Raw genomic sequence first — 23,501 nt, forward strand, 5'->3', positions numbered from 1 at the left:
GCTGCTACGATGACTACTGTTTTCATTTCTTCTTCTTCATCCTCGATAGCTTCGTTTTTGCACTGAGAGTCGTCAGGCATCAAAATTACCATCGGTTGATCATTGATAGTTTCTGGTAGAGATATTGCAACTTCTTCAGCAATCTTCCTCCATCTTTGTTCTTCTGCGTCTTCCTGAATTTCTACACATTCTTCTTTCTGTCGTTGAAGTTCTGAGGGCGATGGAGCAATAAGTACTAATGGTGTTTTGACATCTGGTATGCCTGAGAAATCTTCGACATGTTCTGAAATTGCAGCTTGTTGCGGAATGTCAGTTGGTGATATAGCGAGAATTAGAGATTTATCATATTCAATATCTTCTTTGCTTTTATAAGATCGGACATCAGTACGATGTGTTGGGAGTATTACTGTAGATATTTTCCTTCCGGCTTGTTTAGATTTGAGTGTTTTTACGACTTTTTCCGGCTTTAATTTTTCTTTTGATGGTGACAAGATTTCAATATTCGGTGTATCTTCCATTGTTAAGGGAGAATTTGACAAAACTACAATATTGGCATTCGGATCGATTAATGGTTTCATAATCTCGTTTAGATCGGAGCTTATGACATCACGTTCTAACTTTACTTTTCTCGAAGGCTCTTTCTTCGGAACTGTAAATTCATTCAATTGTATGTTTATACCTTCTTGATCAAGATTTTCGGATTCGGTTTGTTGCATTCGAATATTAATTACTGACCGCTGCGTTTTTGATGTTTTATCAATGGGTGTTGCTTTCTCAGCATTTATTGTTATTGTATCTGCACCGATTTTAAAAATAGCAGGATGTGAAGTAAGTTGGTTTGCAAGAATGCCTTGAACTCTTGTATTATTTTCATTTGCTTTGGCCGTTGTTGTTGTTGTTATCGTTGCCGTCGTCGTCGTTGCGGTTGTTGCTGTGGTTCTTAAAGGTGTTTCATCGATTATAGCTGAAATAATTGAACCTATTGCTGTATAATCGGTTGTCTCTTCATCAATTGTAGAATGTTTGGTGTCGTCACTCTTCAATTCCATCGTTTTTATTTCAGGTGGTATAATTTTCATTTCTTTTTCAGATTTCTCTGATATATCATCGGTTTCGTCCTCCTGTATGAAATTTGGTTTGACCTTATCTTCGGCACTTTGTTCTTCAGGAGTAGTAATTGTAGTATCCTTTAATATAACGTCATCGTGTTCCGATGAAATACTCAATTCTTCTACAAAAGTCGTATCTATTGATTTAGCGTCTTCAGTTTGACTGACTTCTGTTGGAGTAGTAACGATAGTTGGTATATCTTTCGGTTTACTTTCATCAAGAAATTCGGTTTTTTCAACTACTTCAGGTTTTAATGGAATCGTGTCTATTTTTTCTTTTTCATTTGGAAGAATTTTAGCTTCATAGGTTTCAATTTTTTCTTGTTTTTCAATTTCCATAGATCTTTCAGAATGTATACTTCGAACTTCTGCCTGTTCCGTGGTCGTTTCATCTTTATGAGACATTTCCTCTGATGCCGTTTCAAATGTACTTGAACTCGATCCTTTTAAACAAGGAAGTAATGATAAAAATGGCGATTTCGATTTTTCTTTTAAATCATAAGTGCCTGATTTAACGAGAGCTTTGCTTTTATTCTCGTTAGTTACATCCGTCGATACTGGATTTCGTCTTTTTTTTATTACTTCTGTTTCGGGACGTGAACTTTCTGATATCTCGCTACCAGAACTGGAATTTGATGATCCACGACTGCCTGAACTTGTATTTGACTCCCGAGTACTAGAATGTACACTTTCGACATTTAGACTGCTGTTTGATTTCATCTTCCTTTTAGATTTTGCCATTTTTACAGTTTTTACAAAAGATCTGTGCGAAAATGTTTAAAATCTTCTTAATAAATACACATATAAATTACTAAAATTAATTGAAATCTACGGTACTTATCAATAAATGAGAAAACTGAAGTGATTAACACTAATACTGACATTTGTTAAAGTATTATATTAATCACAAGATAATGATAAACAATAAGATTTTGTTACGCTATAATGTGTATAACTATAATAGCGTAAATTGATCAAAACTTTTTATTGAATCATTATTTTTCGTCTTTGACTCTTTTCGTCCTCTGGGTACTACGAAAGCCTTTTAAATTAATCATACCCATCATAATTTCGGCTAGGCTCATAAGGGGAGCGCCGAGTAGTGGTTCACAACCGGATTTATATTTTTTAGGCCCTAAGCTAAGAAAACATTAAGGCTTCTTCCCCAGTTTTTTAACTGTATGAAAATGACACATATGTCTATTTACACAGGTTATTAATAGCAAAGTCTTTATTAAATTATTTAACTTTAAGATGTGTACAATATAAATTGAACAAAATATAATATAAATTAAAAACATACAAATGTGTTTAACACGTGTACACGACGTCATCCACTCTAGCTAAGATAGGAAAAATTATTCCATTGTCAAGCGTCAACTTAAATAATTTATCCTCTGAAAGCGATCCAAATGCTCAAGATAATCATGACGTCGTAATAATCATCCAATAGCGATTAAAGGTATAGATTCTATCGTTAGTATGTGATCAAAATTTCCTTATCGCTTTCAAACGATTAAAAAAGTAAATAGGCTATGAAAACCGGCAGCCATCTTGGCAACTTTTGATTACCAGAGGTGAATTTCAATCACTTTTTTACAGGGTAACATAAAACATTTTTCTGTGTTCAATTTTTTCTTAAAATTTAGAGGCCCCAAGCTTTATCTTAATCCGGCACTAGTTCTGAGGTACAGACATCATCTGAAAAACTCCTGGAGTTTTTGTTTGGATTCGATACCGGATCCTCCAGAACGATAGACTGCAACATTCTTATGGCCAGAACAATTAAGTTTGGCCATCGAACTGTCATTTTTATTGAATCATCAAATAAAATATTTTGAATTAAAATCCATATTCAGTTTTATAATCGTTAAACTGGTTTTCTTGATTTTCAACAACGAATAATTCACAGATTATTTAATTTATTTGTAGTTACGTTTATTAACAACAGATAACGATGACCATAAGACTTGTGTAATATCATTCCTTAACTTCAGCCATATCCTCCCTTAAAATGATGAGCTACACCCTTTTATAGAGATAAAACTTTATCAGAGATATGAAATGAATTATATTTTACTTAAATGTAAATTTTGCAATTTAACTTATTGATAAATTTTTCGTGAAGAATCAAAGGTATGTAATTTATAAAGTTTATTAATATTTAAAGGTGTCAGTTAAGGACATGCTCCTAAAAAAAAGTCTAACAGATACATGAATGTTCCGACTAGACTGGTTTTAAGATATCAACTTAATTTGATAAAATAAAGATAAATTTTTAATAAAATATATTAAATGTTGATAGATTATACATTTGGTTTGTAATTCAATTAGTACATTAATTTTTACAGATATAAAATTAATTAACGCTAGTTTTATTTTCTGATTAAAAAAGCCCCTATGGTTTTATTAGTCATCAGAATTCATACATCCTGCTGAGTAGAAGGATTTCTTTTGAAAGATCCAGCAAATAAATTATAATCGGGTCAGGGATAATTTTATAATAGAAAATTCATTTTTCAATTTTTAAGTAAACTTTTTACTTTGTTTAATTTATATGCTTCCACATTTAAATACCTGTAATTGTTTATGTTGTAAGTAGTAGACTGTAGCATGTTTTTAACATTAAAAAATAATCTTCAAATTATAATTTAACTGTAAATAAACAATAATACAATATCTTGTTTTCGTGTGTATTTGTATGTGTATGAAATATCAAGTTTTAGAATACTTTTAGAGTTTTATAGATAAAATACAAAAATAAAAGTACTTTAGATAGATAATTTTGATAAACAGAAAATGATAGTACGTTAAGCAATAATCTGGATTTTCCTATATGTAATATCTTAGAACGGATATAATGCATCAAATTATTCATTATTACTTGGTTTTTACTCTAGTAAATAACGATAATCGTGCATTTTTAAAGCTGCATAAAATATAGTACATATTAAAAAAGGCATATTTCAAAATATTTTGAAAAGTTTAATAATTTAATATGATCCTTTTCTTTTTATTCTATTCATATTAATTCTACATGAACATTGATGTTAAAAATAAGTTTTAATGACAAATATATTTACCGATGAGTTTAAAATTTTTATTAATATAATAGTATAAAATTAATTAATTAATTTTTTAGAGAGAATTAATTTTAATCTTTGAATTTTTAATCATAATAAAATGAGTAGAAGACCATGATGCTATTTTACAACACAGTAGATGTGTATGGTTTTGTATATTTTATTAAATTATGATGTTCCTAGTAAGGATGACTGTTTATTTTTCTTTTGGCTGAGTTTAGAAATTGTGTAACGAGAATTATGAATTGTTGTAAATCTAGCATGTTTCAATTACTTATTTTTTATGTAAAGCGAATGGTAAAGTAGCAAAGTGCAAGGGAATATCACCAAATATAAAATCTTTTATTGCTTACAACTCTAGCTTAAACCGATTTACAGAGATTTGGAGTAAGTAAAATGAATTCAAACTTATAATTCTTTTATAAAAATTAAGTTTATTTTTAAGCATTTAAATTTTATAATTGTTTAAAAATGTATGATTGACAGTATCTGATATACATGATCTACACTGCATTGTGCTCTTATTTGTGTAATTCATATTCAGAATAATTAATTAATTTTAAAAAATGCAATTTTGTTTTTAAAAAGTAAATTTTTATTATTAAAATGAAACAATGAAATAATTAAAATTAAATTTTAATTTTAAATTTTCTCTAGCTCTATACAAACTAAGCAAATTGAAATTAAATCTGAGGGTTAAACAATTAAAATATGAAAATCTCTACTAATTAAAATTGTTTTTATATTTTTTTCTATTTTTAAATCAGTAGTTACTATTTATTACTAATTATATTAGCAACATTTAGGTCTATAATTTTAACATATATATGCATATATTTTTTTAACAGGTTTAAACAGTATTTATTAGAAATTGTTTAACTTAAAACAACATACAGTATAGACCATTTATGAATTAACATATCATGGTTTATTTATGTAATTACTGAATACACTAGCATTCTAACGAATGTAATTTTGTTATAATTTAAAATTATATAAAAGTTAATTTCTTACGACATTTGCGTTTACAAATAGGCAATAAAAAATCCAAGCAAAAGCTATGGTTGGGTTTTTCCGTCTTCTCTCTGTAGGGTACCAGACTTATGAATAGTGTGTCATTCGTTAAAGATATTATTCAGTTAATTATTTTACTCGCTTTCATATAAAATTATACAAAAAAAAAGCTTTACCTAAAGTATTTATTTTTAGTAACGGTGTTCTTTGTCTCTAGTGAATAATCAATTAACATATAAGATATTTAGATTTATCTTTACTTTTATCAAAATTGTTTTAAAATAATAAAAAATAAAATAAAAAGAAAAACTTGTTAATAAACTCTTTGTAAAAAAAAATAGGAATAATTATTAATAACATAATAAGCGAATTATATGTGGTCACTTTGGTTAAGGAGACAGAAAGGTTGATTTTTCCAAAATTTTATACAAAATAAAAAATTTAAGCATCTATTTTTAATTTGTCATCACTGTCAACGTTTGTGCTTTTTTTTGTTTTTTGGTCTTTATTTTGCCTTAATTTGAGAGGGCTATTCTCCGACTTGTACAGTACACCTGTGAGAATAAGGAAGTAGATTTACAATCGACAGGACAAACTTTATTAAAACTAGATTCATAATTGGCGTCAGATTTTATACCTTAATAATCTAATATGAAAGATAAGCTTGATTTACAACTTTATCAGTTCCTTTCTAATAAATTCAAATACGGATATGTTTTTGGGAGGTCTCATTTTTATCCTGGTTTCCTGCGGAGAACAGAGAACTCTGACTATCTGGATATATAATATATTTTCTGAAATTAATCGCAGTCTCAAGTACTTTCAGCTTACGCAGTTCCCATCAATAGTAGTATGTAGAATTCAACATTACAAAGTCAACTCTGGTAAGAATATTGGTTAAATTTATATCAGTTTATATTTGTTAAGGTTAATTTTTCTTATATCTTAATATTGTAGCGTATCTTTTCATGTGGGTTGTGTAAATTATTCCATAAAAATATATTACAAATTATTGAATTTAATAAAAGATAATCATATTAATTCAAATATATCTGTTAAATAATATAATTAATCTCCCTTTAGTACAGTATTAAAATTTATGCTTGAGAGAAACTTTTTAAGTTGTTTATATAAATTTACCGACATTATATTGATAACTATTACGTCAGATGACTAGGTAGAAAAGTATAAGAACGTTAAATAAACGTCAAGAGGATGGTATATGTTGTAACTTCATTTAAACATCCTTGGAATTTTAATAAATGTTGTAAGTCTTCATTATTTGTTGACACAACACATCGTTGCCATGTAATTAATTAAAAATATATTAATTTATTAATTTTACAACCAATTTATAACCTAGAATGTTTTGAAAAATTTTGACAGATTCTATTTGCCCTTTAACATAATTAGAAATTTCGTGACAAATAACAAGAAGCTTCGAAGCTTTTTATTTGTTCTTTCTCTTAAGTTTTTGCTGTAATGCATTTTCTACGTTAATTTCTTTAAAAAATCATCAATTTTAAATAAATTAACATAGAAAATGCCTTAGTAAATTAGTTCTCGGTAGCTGTTTTTTTATAGATAACCTCCATTCTTAGAAAGTTGTAAGATATATTTGCGACATAACGGGAGTCCAGATATGGTGTAAGCCACGTTCGATGATTTCGAGATTCGCATAAAGAAAAATACATAATGCGTCACCAATTAGAATGACGCATCATTCCTAGAAATCTTTAAACCTACTAATACTACAGAAATCTGTATCTTCCTTCAGAGATGAAAGTTAAAGAAGATAGATAGTACATACAGTGCATCGGATTATTGGAACATGGCGGGTTTGGAATTGTTTACCAGAAATAGTTTGTCTTCTCTACGAAGTAGTAGTGAATCGTCCATACTCGGCCTGATTCCTGAATCTCTTCATCCGATTTCTGACGAAAACAGTTGGTCCTGGTCTTATCTCAGAGTAAGTTCTGACACACGTTTAAGTATTCTTTACTACAGGTTAAGTGTGAAAAGTAGATGAGAATAATGTCTCAAATTGAAGCTCTGAATAGCATATAGGTTAATGATTAAAAGATGCTGCATAATATAACTGTTAACCTGCTTCTGTATACAGTAAATTAAGCTGGCTTTGTGTTGTACTGTTAATGATAAAAATTTAAATTTATTTTTATTTTTTATAATTTAATTTATATTATTTTTAATATTTGAAATTAATTTTAAATTTATAGTTTAAATTAAAATGTGTTAATCAAATCTAAAGTACTATTCAAAATCAAAATCATACCATGCATACTATGCATTTAATATAAATTTAAATTAGTTATAGTTGATTAGAGTATTCATATTTAAATGAGTAATGTTTTAATTAAATTAATTAATTGTAATATATATTTATATATTTTTTAAATGTTCACTTTAGGAACAATTTCGTGTAAAAAATGCAGAATCGCTGTTCCATAGATATCAAGCACGACTCCAACATGCTATGTTCATGGTCGCTCTCATGCTCAATATATTTTATAATGTTATGTCCATTGTTATATATTTAGTTTTTACTGAGGTGAGATTTAATTTATATATTACTTATTGTAACAGTTAAATTCTATACAATAGTATTTAAATATTTGTTATGAATAGGCCTATTAAAGGCCTAATAAAAATTATCATAGCCTTATTTTTATTAGACCTATATTGCAGGCCTAATAAATATTTCGAAGCAATCCGAAATATATATTAATATATATTTAATTATAATAATTAGTGATTTACAATAATGTAATTGTTAATCTTTACTTTTGATTAATGAATAACAGTAAAAACTAACTAAACTTGAATTAGGCTGAGGCGGTTAAGGCATTAGCCTATCGCTCTGGGGATCCGGGATTGAATCTGGGTGATCGAAACCGCTTGGAATCTTTCTGACAAGTCTGTCTCGGATATGTTGGGCCCGTCTCTCATCACTAGACATTCCCCATTGTGGGCCTGGCCAAACGAGTTGGTATGATTAAAAGGCCCTCTTAGTTTCTGTAGGACGTAGTAAAAAATGAATTCAATGAGAGCAGAGTATATTTAAATTTACAGTAAATTAAATAATTTAAAAAAATAAACATTGTTAAATTTTTATGTAAATTACGTAAAACTAGCATGTGGCTTATTTAACTAAACGGAGTTTATTCTATAATGTGCTCATTATTACTGTTTTTGAAAATTCTTGTGCTTACGACTTAAATAAACAAGTTTCCAGTGCCTTTCTTGTTTTATAAACTTTCTAATTGGGGTTATATTTATAAATATAATTTATGTTATAAAAATAAATGCAAATTTCATACTCTATATTAATTAAAATTTAATTTGCAGGACCGCGAAAGTACAGTTTCTTCGGTATCACTTAGTTTTCGTTGTTTCGGCTTGGCTGTTCATCTTTCAATTTTTGTTGTAGCTTATAAAGAAACATGGTTCAAAACAGACTATTCGCGAATTTTCGTAGCTAGTATAATTCTTCTAACAATGCTAGTAAGTGAACATGGAACGAGTGTGTATCATCTATCCAAAGATACTTATCCTCATCACAACATCCGTCATACCTTCTATATTGTCATAATATGCTTCTTATTGTTGCCATATCCTAATATATATCAATCTGCTATTGCTGCTGCAGTGACGACAGCGATAGAATTATGCACATCTATAATGACTTACTCTCAAGATTCTTCAAACATGAAATTAAGGGTGAGTAAATTTATCACATAATTTAACTAAGATAAGCAACGGTAATAATTGGTCCTATAAATCTTTACAGATTGCTGCTGATGTCACTTTTTATGTTATTATCATCTCTGTCTGTCTCTGTATTAAATTTTTACTAGAAATTATTAACAGAAGAGCTTTTCTGGATCGTAGAGAATGTTTCGAATCTAAATTTACGTTCGATTACGAGAAGGATCAAGAGGTAAAATTTATTAACGAACGTTAAGTAATTAATGGATTCGTTTACGTTACGGAACATAATTTTAATAAAATAATATAAAAATAACATTTTTCTTATGCTCTTATATTCATTTTCCTATCTTCTAATAGACAACAAAAATTAATAACATAAATTACATTTAAATAGATATATTTTTGAAATGATTATTTAACATACCAGAAAATATTTTCATCTTTTATATGCTTAGATTTTATCCATTTTCTATATAATATTTTATTTATTAAGTTGTTAACGAGCTAAACAAGAAAGAGAGAATATATTAACAAGATTTTTATATGATTAACAATATTATGTAGGAGCAATTACTACTCAGTATTTTACCAAGACATATCGCCACTCAAGTAAGAGAAGATATCAGACGAGTTTTGAAAAGTCTTGATCAGCATCCATTACCTCAAAGGCCCTTTAATGAATTGTATGTTGAAAAACATAAAAACGTCAGGTTAGATGACTTTCATAAATATTATTTTATATAATTAATAATAAAAAATCATAAGAAAATATATTTTTTATACAGCATTCTCTACGCCGATATCGTTAATTCTATGCTTCTAACGGCAAGCTTAGATGTTAGCGATCTGGTAGAAACTTTGAATGAATTATTTGGTAGATTCGATGAATGTGCGGAGGTAAATATAGAAAAAAAAAGAAATTAAAACATCAGAATATTAATATATTCTATAATATTTAAAAAAAATTGTTTATAGAAAAACAATTGCATGAGAATTAAACTGCTGGGTGATTGCTACTATTGCGTGTCAGGTATGCCTCTTCATGATCCTTATCATGCTGATCACTGCGTGCATATGGGATTAGATATGATCGAAATTATAAGGTAAATTTATGACGATTTGTAAATGAATTTTTTGATTGATTGCTTCTTAATTACTTTAATTGGAAAGTGTCTATTCTAATCTAAAATAAATTGTTTTAGGAAAATTCGAGATGAAAGACACGTTAATGTTGATATGCGTATTGGAATTCATAGTGGAAACATATTGAGTGGTTTATTAGGACTTAAAAAGTGGCAATTCGATATATGGTCCAGGGATGTAACCATTGCTAGTCGTATGGAACAATCAGGAAAAGCTGGGTAAGTAAAAAATTCTTTAATTTTAAATTTGTTTTTATTAATAAAAATATATAAATATGTAATTTAAAATATATTACAATAAAAATAAGACTACATTTAAAGAATTTACTTATTTATTGTTTCGAGCAATGTTTGAATTTCGTTGCTGCATTATTCAAAAGATACGAAATCTACATTTAAATATTTGCATTTATAAAAACATTAAAATATGGATTATCTGCATAAATGTTTCTGTAATATGACTTCGTTAATAGTCGTTAATAGAAATTTACGAATAAAAGTTTATATGTCAGTTATCGAATCGTACATAAAAAGTATACTTAAAGTAAAGCCATTATTTGTAGCTATTGGTGACCTTCCGTGGGTCCATTTTGTAGTGGCATTTTAACTTTATGCAGCCAGCTGAGAGATCCCTTCCTTTTGCAAGACGGGTGCACATTACGAACGTGACGAAGAATCAACTGAAAGGAACTTTCGATTTTCAACCCGGAAATGGTCATCTTCGTGATCCTTATCTGGCTGAATATCACATTGAAACTTTTCTCATAGTTCCTCCGTCTAAAAAACCAATGGTAATTTTTTTCTTCAATAAATTAATGCGGATCTAAACGTAGATCAGAAGTGGGATTTTCTTTTTTTATCTATATTTTTCAGAGAGAAAGTATATATGAATCCGTTTCTGATGGAACTTTTCGCATCCCGAATCATCTCAGGAAAACTTCTATATCCGGAATTCATAAAAATAGTTTGAGATTATTAAATGTAAGAAATTTATACAGGTAATTTTTATTTAAATTTTATTAGGGGAGACCGGGGCAACTTCGGCATGCGGGGCAAGTTTGTCAAGCGCTTTTTTTTAAAAACAAATTTATTTAATTTTTTTCATAAATTTCAATAAATTTATGAAAAGATAAATTGCATAAAATTACAATTATGTCATATTAAGGTAATTTATAGTTTACTTGAAAATAGAGGTCAACACTACAAAAAAGAATATTAGTCATTGTTTTGAATTTGAATGAATAGGTTTTTATTGAATATAATGGCAAATAAAAAGAGTGTATTATTGACATTGTGTTTCTTGTTTTATCAACGGGAAAGTGCTACAGCAGCTGCTAGAAAAATCTGTACAATTTACAGTGAGGATGCTTTAATACATAGAAAATATGATTCAGTATTGGTTTAAGAAATTCAGAAATGAGAAATCAGATGTTAAAGATAAATCTCAGGCAAGAAGACCTTCAACCATGGACAAAGACTTCTTAAGGATTACAGTTAAAAATACCCCTAGAATGACTATACAGAAGCTTGCAGAAGATTTTCAAGTGACAGAGTGAATAATTTTTAAAAATTTAAAGAAATTAGGCTATGTGAATTGCTTAAATGTTTGGTGGCCTCAATTAGTTAAGCAAACAAAATTTAGGTGCTCTTCTGTTTTGTTACCCCTTGCAATGCAATACTGCCCACAACCATCACTCACACCTTGTGACACAAGGACAGATGAAAGCATTTGTCCAACAGAAAGCATTTGATTCTCTCTAGGTATAATTTACTCTTTATTATGGTTAGTAAACTGCGCAATGTTAACCGTCAACTTATTATTATTTTTAAAAAATCACATTTTTTTCTTTAAAGACATTTCCTCTTTGGTAGTAATGTGTGTTTATAAACTTGTTTCCATTTTCTTTTTTTTTATTCATTTTATANCTGAAAGAAAGTGTTAATGTTTTTTTCCTCGTTAGAAGAGCGAAAAAAAATGTTCACCTCATTTATAACTTAAAAAAAGCTCCCGGGCATTATTATAATATGAATAACCGTATTAATATCTGCAGTGAATTTTAATGAATATCGAAAGCAAACTTCTACTGTCAACTTATTTATTATAAGAACTTTAAAATTTGTATTAAGAAAAAAAATCATGATTCTAATTGCTAAATATTTAATTTAAAAACAAGTAAACTAAAGAATTATATATTAATTTATGTTAAAAAAAAGAGCATTTGATTAAAAATTATACATAAGAATTGCATTACAGTTATAAATTATGTTTAAAACTATATAGAAAAAATTTAAATATTAAGTTTAACCTTCGATAAAAAAAAATTACCTTACCTTTTTTTTTAACGATTTCTAAGTGAACTGGCCATTAACATTCATCCTTATATATCCCCATCTAGTCACTTTTCATTGGAATTCACTGATTTGACGTCACAAATATCGACCAATGAAAACATACAATCTAGTCGCATACCTAGACTTTTGGATGTAAGAAGGAAGCATCTATTCTGCTTGTCCAACCTCCTTTTACTTCCAGTGATAAGGTTAATGCCTCCAAACAGTTGAAAGTATTTATATGGGTCAGTAGGGTCCGGAAATGGTAACCTTCTATGCCCTTGTCCTTGTATCTGTGGGCATTGGCTTTTGGCCCCTAAAATTGAGTCGGGCTATCGAAAGTACAAAATTGTCCAGAAGAGATCAAAATTGATAATCTTAACCAAGGTTCTTTATCATGCCAACGATGTGTTTATCATCAGAACTGAATGTTTTTTATTCAGTGTGGATAGTAAACGACACTTCACTATAAGAATTTATTAATTTTTTATCTTCAAAAACTTGTTAAATTTCCGAATATGCACAAAAAGTATGCTTTAAATAAATTTGAAAATATGTCGGGTAATATTTTAAGAGTAGGCCATGGTTGCATCGATACAAGTATCAATTTNATCTTTATAAATTATCGGTAAATAATGCTTATTTATGATATAATTTCTCGTAGTCTGATGCAATATCGAAAAATGGTATCACAAGTCAATAGATATATGGAGACAGGTATAGAGAATATGGCTTTAAGTAAAACAGAGTAAGTGAACTATATAATACAAAATTTAGTTTAAATGTCTATATAAATTTTGAAAGTGACTATATAGGCTAATTTTTTTCACAGTCAGTGGTTTAGATCAGAAGGAATACAACCTCTTCTACTAATGTTTCGTGATTGTAGTTTGGAATTACCTTACACTCTGCTGCCTGACCCTCCTTTTAAATATTATCTGTTCTGTGTTCTTCTATTGTACATAGGAATGATCACCATACATCTCATAACCATGGCCAGGTAATTTTTAATATTTTTCTCATATTTCAAGTTTTTTTTTTCATTTTTTAATACTCTATAATCATATATATATATATATTTTTTATAGAACTTTTTACTTCTGGGTCGCCTACGGAACTACATTTTTGGTCATTTTTTTATCTTTCGTGACTGCATGGACAGGTTATCTTTGGAATAAATGTCAGGTAATTTTTATTCTGAAGGAATTAATACGATTTTATATCGGTTTCTGAATAATATATTATATTTAGAACGACGATACTACAAACACGACTTATTCTGCTAATCTTATGACTAAAATATCGAAGAAAATAGTGGAAAGCATCGTCCTCAGAGTGTTCTTATATATTGTCATTACCATTATGCTATTATCTTGTGCTATGTTGGGTCTGGTAAGTAAAAAATATATTATACAATAATAGATATAAATTAAAAATAAATTAAATAAAAACTATAATAAGAAATAAACATTTTTTAAAAATATTCATTTGTAAATATTTTAGACAATAAAATATATGAAGTATTAATTCTTCTTTTGCTATATACTGTTGTAATTATATTATATTAAAAGTAATCATTAGATTAAAAGGATAAATAATCGAAGTTTATTATTATTTTATATTTAATTTCTAAATAGAAAAGAATAGAATTATTAATTCATACGGATTTTTTAATTAAAGAATGAGTGCTTATATCCAACTACAACGAATAGTAACAATTCCACAAATTCAAATTCGAGTGAAGAACGATTTATTTCTTGCGATTATCCATGGGTAAACATATTTATAAATAATTAATAAATGGTTATATTAAATAATTATATAATTATGTTCTATTCTTTTAATGTAGTATTACACTTTTTGCGCCGTCCTGGCCATGTCAGCATCAACAGTATTTTTGAAAATTCATTTTCTAGTGAAATTTGTGGTGAATTTTTCTGCTTTATCAATATTTTGCTATCTCATTTTTCGTCAAGAATGTGACGTATTTTCTCGAGATAAACTGCATTATGGTGATTGGTAAGTTCTTGTAATTTTCTTATTGTTGTTATTATTATTACGCTAAAACCTAGATTTAACTGACTAATTCGGGCGACGGGGCAATTTTAAATTTGAGAAAAACACAAAAAAATTCCTATTAATTTGTCTTCAATATAGCTTATCGAGATACCCTGTTGTGATGTAAAGTTAAGAGCGACAACTCTTGGATTTGGAAAAAAAAACTGTTAATTTAATTACATATAAACGTATTTTAAAATTAACAGGGTGTTAATTTTCATATGTGACATATGGACCAAAAATTTTATCCGTTAAATCCGAAATTTGTTAAATCGAGGTTTACTGTATTATTGGGTTTAGTAAGTAAGTTATTATTATTATGTGTGGATTATATATTACTGGGTTAATACTGGTACCAAGTGTTATGTTGGTTCAAAGTCAACGCATGACTGTATAAAACCTGCTACGGTATGTCACTTATATATTGTTTTTGTATGTATCTGTGTTTAAGAATTCCTAACCTAAATATGTGACATGAGTTTAGTATGGCTGCTTTCTGAATGCCATTTACCCGTTTATAAACTGTAGTAAGCCCTAGTGTTTCTAGTCTGTACAGTATATGTGATATAACACCTGTGCAAATGAGTATAGGTACAATATGTAATCTATCCATTATCCATAGGCATGTATTTACTATTTTTTTCAGTGTAGGCTATATATTTGTATGTTATGTGTGTTTGGAACGACTATGACTGTGATATATGCGATTTTGTTTTGTTTGTCAATGAATATGATGTGTGGTCTATTGTGATAAATTGTTTTATGTGATGACAGCTCGGTCATTTTGAGTGTTGTTTTCTATAACTATCTGTGGTGTGTATTTGTAGTAAGGTTCTAGGATGCGTAGTAGTTTGTTTGTCTTCAAACTTTTGATGTATTGTTTGCTATTGGCTACGTCGATATAAATATTCGACGTGCTATGTTTTATAGTTCGTGCATTATGTGGCATTCCTACTAGTGTCGTCTTTTAAAATTTGCTTTCTCTAGTTTCTTGTACTTATAACTTGGTCTTATATGGCAATTACAAACCGTTCCTTTCTTTAGTCTCTTAGTCTCTTTAAAGAGGCATCCAAGAGTTGACCAACAGTTTAATGCTGTTCTGTCAACGTGATCCTGGCTGAGATTGTTAGGACGCTTATCATGGAGCTTCTTAGCCAAGACAGTCTGGTGGTGTCTATGCATTTTGTGTACTATGTTAAATCCAGGTCAGTGTTGTGAAAGTTTAATGGTGTACTGTTTTTGTCTTCAAGAGTTACAGCTTTATGTAATTGTCATGCTTCTTGTTTTTTGTAAAAACAACCTTTGCAGTGTCTTATTTATTTGTAGTGAAAATTTATGTTGTTCGTGTGTTCCATTGAAACTGTTCTAGTCGAAGACGGAACAACTTCATAAAATTCTAATAAGAACCTCTTTCCCTCAACCTCCCGCTATTAAGGACGGGGACTTGCATCCCCCTAAAAAGCCTCTAGCTTGACTAAAGAATCTCCCCATCTATTAGTTCTCCTTCAGAATTCCTTTTTCTAGTGTGATGTGTTTTACATTTATCTAGGCCAACTCCATTTTTATGTCAGTGGAGTAAATGTGTATAATTTCTAATAGACGATTTAACTATGTATGGACGCATAGGGTTTTTGTGTTCCATGTACTGTACAGTACATAAGATAGTATATATTGTGTTGTTCTGTTGTATTTAATGTTGTATTATATTAGTTATTTAGTATAGTATGACCTATTAGATAGTGAGTTTAAAGCCAGACAGAACCAGAAATGGACTAGTGAAACTCCCTGGAAAATGCCTCGTCTAATGAGTATTTAGTTTGTCTTGATATAAGTTATGTATTCTGAATTCTGAGTTGTAGCGTTGGTTTCTAGTATTACATTGTGTTTTTAAAAATATAAATAAGTGTTGAATGTATGTACTGTACTTTGCATAGACGTATAGTGTATGCAATAAATGTGAGTATAAGATTCTGCTGAATGGTTTCTTGTAATCTTTGTACAGGGTTTTTCTCCGGGCCCGAGAAAACTTAAAGGCACATAATATTAATCTATAGAGAAGTAACAACTATTTTTAATAACAAAAATAAAATCTTTAGGACTGTCATTAATAAAGAAACATTCTATGTATTTCATTCTAAAAAGGGGGTAAAAGTGATCCGCTTTACTCCAAAACCTCCATACGAAGTTTTTCGACTGTTCTGTCCATATATGTTACGTGTAAGTTTCTTTGTGTATTTGTCGTAGAATAACTGAATCTACAAATAAAGGTTGCACACGGATAACAAAATTAAAGTAATATTCGATGCCGCCTTAATTTTGTGGCCCATGTGAATCTTCCTTAAAGGCTGCCTCACATTACATCGAATTCAGCAGCAGAAAGCGATAACAGCACGACCTACTTGCCGTCATGACTTCATTTTACGACGGAAAGTAGGGCGTTTTGTCGCGACGGAAGACGGCAAATCGAGCGCTTGTCCAATGACAAAAGAGTTTTTGGAATGTTTGTTTCCCGACATGGCCTATTATCAACTTGATTTACAATCACGTTATATGATGCTAATGGTGAAATTACAATTGAAGTGGTGAGAGATCAAGAATCTCAATCATCTCTCGTGATCTTTGACTCGTAGGATCGTTTGATTGTATTTCTGTAATTTCGTTATCGATTTTGTTACCGTGTTTTTATAATATAGCCTTTCTTCAGATTCTCTCTTTTGGCTTATCATCACCAAAATTTCGACGAGGAATTATTATACAGATAATTTGTCACGATTAGCATTTTTACAGCATCCGTTTTACTTTCCCGGCTGTTATACTTACATAACAAGGGAAAGAATTGGAATCGTGTCATATTTGACCCTCCGAGATTTTTGCATCTCTGACCTCTGAACCCAAAAAAAGTTATAAAAAAAAAATGGAGAAAAAATTTCATCGATATGTGTGTTGGTGTCTATTTCGTTTAATATCTCAGGATGGGGGTAATGATGAAGAAACTAAATTTAGCACGGTAGCCTGTATATAAGAGGAATTAGTGCTATTAACTTTTCGTGTTTAAAGATAGAGGGGGTGAGGAGTAAATAAAGATTTTATTCGTTATTAGCATTTACAATTTTTTTAAAAAATAAAACTCATCTCTATCTTCAAAATTCAGCTTTTTGTTATTTTATAATAATTAAAAGCTATAAAACGTTTTAGAATAAAATCGCGTAACAGCCGGGAAAGTTACGCAACTTGTTGCAGGATTTTTTTATTTAGGCTATGACCTTATTCAACGCTTCGCTTGTCTACAATGAATAGGGTATCAAGGTCAAAATAATATAGCTTTCAATGTGAACAGAAGCGTCAATGACGGTAAACGATTTTTTTGACCCCGCGGCATTTTTTTGCCGTAATGTAAACTATCCTTAAGTGTTCTTTCCATCCCACGTGGTTTATACGATAGCCTTTTTATTGTTCTCTGAAAATGCTGTGTTGTTCTATGTCATGATAGGCTATAATTTGTGATGCACGAAGTAAGTATTTTGTAAGGCATAAGAAGTAACGCCTGCCCCTAGAGTAGCAAATTTTACTCCAATTCCTACTATGTTCCCCGTCCAAAGAAGTCTGCAGAAATTCGTGTAAATCCTAAAATATTTAAATTATTCCATCATGTTCCTAAATTGAATGAATTTTTTACAATTTTATAGAGTATTTCTTCTGATTTTATTTTTAAAATCATAGTTTTTTCTTTTATTTCATAAAATATCTGCAAATATACGCACTTTTTCCCATAAGAGTCAAATTTCTCGCCATATGGTAACTCTGTTAGGAAGCCACGTGATTGGTTTGTATTGTGTAAGGTCTCTGGTGTTGTCATGTAAGTTTCATGTACTGTACAGTACGTAATGTTATATGTAAGAAATTGTGGATTGTGTGCGTAAAATGGAGGAATTTCAGATTTTGTATTAGAAATTGTGAATGTCGTCTACACCAGGAATCTTCCAACTGTGCTTTTTTTTATTGCATTTTGTATGTTTCGACACAGGACATATTGGAGTATTGCGCTTGTTTTCTTCCTCTTTGGTCCAGCTTGCCTCACTTGCTTCACGTCAACAAAAAAAAAGAACCCACACACTATCTAGTAGACAGTGTGTGAGTCCTTTTTCTGTTGACATGCCATTGAGCTGTGACGGATTGATGTATAGTTGTCTGTAGAAAAGTATCTCGTTGTTTATGAATAATTAATTTTGCTATTTTTGTTTTGTATCGTTTCAATCTTTGTAAATTAACCGAAAGTTTTTGTTGTAGGGTGTCAATGTATTCCTGTATGTACTGTACAGTACAGTAGTGTGTGTACTTTAATTTTCTGAATAAATAATATTCTGAATATATATTTTTTCTTACTATCACTATCCTGTGGGTACTAAGAGGCAGAGCCGGCCCTACCATAGGGCGAACGGAGCAGCCGCTCCAGGCGCTAAGTCCTAGGGGGCGCCTCAGTGGTAAAGAAAATTAAAGGATATTAATTAGGGAAAACCAAGGGGGCGCCATAATAGGACCTCGCTCCATCCTAAAACTTGCCTTGGGCCGCCACTGCTAAGAGGGCCTGTTTTAGCAAGCCCATTATGGGTTCGACCAGGTCAACAATGGGATGGGCGGGTGGGGAGGGACAAGACCCGAATTACTAGGATGGACCATCCCTCGAAAACTTCCTGATCCGTCCGGACTTGATCCCCGGTTCCCCAACCACTTTAACTACTCGACCATCCGGTCATCTTTCTGAATATTTTCATAATCTTTCTCACTAAGTTTGGTGTTATTTTGTTTTGATGTATGATGTCAGCCGCCTAATTATCTAATGTTATTGATTTGCGTTTTTTGTCTTTTTTGCTAAGCAGGCTTATGATTTCTCTGTATTTTTATTATGCCTAAACTTTTATTTACACTCATAGTGTTTAGATACAACAACTGCGCCATAATAAGTAAATATATCTATATCTGAAAATTTTCTGATTGAATATATTTGTATATCATTAATATGTGTGTTTAGATAATGTAAAGTTATATTCTTAGTCGTTTTTATGTGTATCTTGGGTATTCGTGGTCTCTGTATGGATCTAACTCTGGATATTTAGTTAATGTTTCTTGGAGTACATTTGTGTGTTAGTTAATAATGTGTCTATACTCTATAGGCTAATGCCACTAGTTGTACTCTAATTGTTACGTTTATATTTCATTAGTACATATTATGTTGAGATATTGTCAGTGAAAGTGTGATCTAATGGTTCTGAGTGTTGATGTATCTGTTCTATTCTGCAACTTATTGTTTGATACGTTCGAGTGTTTTTATGAGATAAGTTTATTGGTAAAATTGTTGTTTTTTTTTTTTTAATCAAAACTCTTTGATCTTTAAGAGTGTGTGCTGTGTGACTTTGTCGTGTAGTGGCTATCTGTATGTTGTCATGTCTGTTACCAGTTTTGTGATGGTATAGTGATGATGAATTCATTTCTGTCTTGATTTTCATCTATTGTAATGGCTTTCTGGTCTTTGTGTCAGTAACTGGATTTCCACTGAAGCACTTTGGCTGGGTTGGTGTGTGTTATGTATTCTGCATGAATGAAATGGTGACTGTGTTTGTGAGGTAGGCCTAACCACAGTTGGCCAATGCTGCATTTGCCACTTGTAACCAAGAGGAAATGCAGATTTTTCGAACATGATCTGCGGATCTTACAAATACGGACCTTGTTAACCAGGACAATATCTGATCAAGTATTAAGCTGGAACATGTCACAACCATTTTTTTTCCTCCATATAAGTAGGTGTTCTTATATACCTAAAGCCATTAGTTATAAATCAACCGCATCTAACATCGGAAACAGACACCGTTTAGTAGCAATCCACTTTAGGGTTAGAGGAGACTGTTTGTGGGTCACTCTTTACTTCATTTTTTCCCACAGACTACAAGATGATGATTGGCAAGAGAGTTATTATTAAAGAATGAGATGAGACTTATTCAATAGAATATAAAATGATAATTTTATCTTTCAAAGGCATGACTTAACACCCGCAATAGGACATTGTTGGTATTTAACTGTGGTATGGTTTACTCTGCACGTTTTAGATCGGCAGGTGAGTCCTTTTAAGTTCAAAGAAAGCTTAATTTCGTTTAATTATTTTTATGGTTACTCTTATGATTTTTTATAGTTCGAATATGTTAGTCGCTTGGATTATTTATGGAAACGGAAACTTAGACAAGAACAGGAAGAGACTAGATCCATGGGATTATTGAATAAAATGCTCCTACAGAACATTTTACCCGTTCATGTTGCAGAGTATTATTTAAGAAAGGATTGCAGGCATTTAGATGTAAGTTGTGATTTTTTTTTTTAATATTTATTTATGTAGAAATTGTACCTCTTCTAAAAATGTGGATATTTTATCAATACAATTCTTCGTATAGGCTAATAATTATTAATGTAATATGACACGAAAACCGTTTATATTTGATTTTATACTTATAACAAACGTGACAGCTGAAGAATTCTATGAATATCTCATTTTCCATTGCAGAATTTTAAACAGATGTAAAGGATAAAGTAATTAATTATTTATTATTATTTTTAAATTTAGGAACTTTATCATGAAGAATATACATCCGTAGCAGTTATGTTTGCATCAATTCCCAATTATATGGATTTTTATACAGAAAATATAATTAATGATGAAGGTTTGAGATGTCTACAATTACTTAACGAAATTATTTGCGATTTTGATAAGGTAAAATATTTTATCCTTTTTTGATTAATTGTACAAAACGCGTCGTGACAGACATCAATTTATATGATGTATATGTTGACATTTCTCTTGTTTCTATGATTGGATTTTAACAAAAATACCATAAATCACCATAGCGTTAAGTGACTGTGCGTAAATACTTCACTCGAAGCGAATCTTCTAGCGTAATATCATTTTTTAAAAAATATTTCCTATGATTATTAAATATAACTATCAAAATAAGCAGAATATTGAGTTAGAACTAAGATAATAGTCGAATTACAAAGTAAAAAATGGACCAAAGGCATGATTCTCCATGCCACGTGGTTAAGCGAAGCGTTCAGCTATAAATGTTTTTTTTTAAATATAATTATCTAATAATTATTATCTTCATACTTTAATTTATTTGGAAACATTTTTACAGTTGTTATATGAACAACCTTTCCATAAAATCGAAAAAATTAAAACGGTCGGAAGTACTTACATGGCTGCAGCTGGATTACAACCCGGAAGAAGTTCCCAAGAAGTAAATATAATTTTTTAATTTGGTAAAACATTAAATTATTTATAAGTTAGCTTAGATATATTTTTTTCTTTAACAGAATGATAGAGTAGAGAATCCAGTTGCTAATGTACTTTTATTAGTACGATTCGCGACAATGATGATGGCTACTCTTCAACAGATGAATAAAGATGCTTGGCAGAGTTTCCAGCTAAGAATAGGTTTAATTTTTAATAAATTTTTAATTGTAAATGTAAACGAAGAAGAATTTATTAGAATATATTATTTTTAGGAATTGCCGTTGGTCCCGTTATTGCTGGTGTAGTAGGAGCCGTTAAGCCTCAATACGATATCTGGGGAGATACTGTCAATATGGCGAGTAGAATGGATAGTACAGGAATTATGGGAAGGATTCAGGTAAGTTAGACTGTTTATAATTTAATTAACAATTAACAGTTTTCATATTTTTTATATAAATTCTTACAGGTTACTCAAAAAGTGGCGGAAATTTTAATGAAAGAAGGAAATTATCCATGCGAGTGTCGCGGCGAGATATACGTTAAGGGAAAAGGCCAAATTGTTACTTTTTTAGTGAAAACACAATATGATGAGGGAGTGGAAGAAACTCAGCTTTAATGCATTTCATAGCAAACGAAAAATAATTTAAAACGTAAAAAAAGTGTACAAAGTGTAAAAAAAAAATACATTCTAAACTTTTATTTAATGCTTCGTAAATGTTGTTATCAATAAAGAGATTAGCTTGAAAGAATTTTAAAAATTTTATTAATTTATTCTTTAATAAAATCCGTATTTAAATTTTAAAAAGTTACAACTTTTTACATTACTTTTATTTAAATTTTTATCAACGGTTAATATACATAAACATGGTTACAAATACGACACAAGAAAATATAAACTAAAACAAACAACTAAATCATAAAAATGTCGACAAAAATAGTTAGAATACATATAAATTGTGTTTAACCTTGTAATCATTTTACAAATTTTATTATTTAATAAAATATGTAGTGATGAATACATATAAAAAGTTCCAGTTCTTCTCTTGTGCATAAAGATGTATTGATGGACACATCTCGAGATTTTATGAACTTGTTGCTTAACCAACATTCTCGAACTGGCACTTTGGTTAAGTCCTGAGATTTAATTATTAAGTTTTAATTACTTTAAAAATGATGGGTTTTTCTCAGTCCCATCCTCCACCACCTCCAGACATGCCCATTCCTTTACCACAACCTCCACACATTGCTCCACCTCCTCCTCCGTAACTCATTCCACTCATACCACCCATACCAAATCCTCCCATTCCACCAAAATCTGAATCCCATCCTCCCATTCCTCCTCCTCCAAAACCTTTCATCATTCCGAATCCTCCTCCTCCTCCTCCACCTCCCATCATTTTAGATAGTCTGAAAAAAATAAAAATAAATAAAAATATGAACTATGATTTTTAACTTTCTAAAAATAAATCTTCCTAGTAGACAGACAATAGAGATAATTTTCGGAAGTAGCCCATGGCCCGGAAACAAAAGGTTGATGGACTAATTGGATAATTTAACTTAAAAATATATAGAGAGAAACAAGAGTTATTGTGCCAATAAACAGGATTACAAAGAGTACAAATTGGTCAAAATCATCATTTTTCATTCTGCAATGGAGCGTAAAAACTAAAATAGAAGCACTTCTTTTTCCTTGATGCAGTTCTATTTTTGGATCATTCGCTAATAATAATTATATAATAAGTTTCCTATGATGCTTTTA

General features: G+C 30.1%; 1 protein-coding gene across 1 annotated transcript; it reads left to right on the forward strand.

Moving 5' to 3' along the window:
• Positions 1-4,308: 4,308 nt before the first annotated feature.
• LOC111625366 (adenylate cyclase type 2-like) lies at positions 4,309-22,483 on the forward strand. Its single transcript, XM_023368503.1, has 25 exons — positions 4,309-4,579; positions 6,984-7,175; positions 7,635-7,775; positions 8,573-8,944; positions 9,015-9,164; positions 9,500-9,645; positions 9,721-9,832; positions 9,911-10,038; positions 10,138-10,296; positions 10,724-10,868; positions 10,951-11,058; positions 11,472-11,629; positions 13,073-13,156; positions 13,241-13,408; positions 13,497-13,593; positions 13,660-13,800; positions 14,089-14,181; positions 14,258-14,427; positions 20,497-20,575; positions 20,651-20,812; positions 21,077-21,223; positions 21,645-21,746; positions 21,823-21,943; positions 22,015-22,139; positions 22,209-22,483. Exons 2-25 carry the CDS (start codon positions 7,038-7,040, stop codon positions 22,356-22,358), a joined length of 3,396 nt encoding a protein of 1,131 aa, XP_023224271.1. The 5' UTR covers positions 4,309-4,579; positions 6,984-7,037; the 3' UTR covers positions 22,359-22,483.
• Positions 22,484-23,501: the final 1,018 nt, after the last annotated feature.

The sequence above is a fragment of the Centruroides sculpturatus genome, unplaced genomic scaffold, assembly GCF_000671375.1.
Source record: "Centruroides sculpturatus isolate CEXI.00-Female unplaced genomic scaffold, Cexi_2.0 scaffold247, whole genome shotgun sequence".
Lineage (NCBI taxonomy): Eukaryota > Metazoa > Arthropoda > Arachnida > Scorpiones > Buthidae > Centruroides > Centruroides sculpturatus.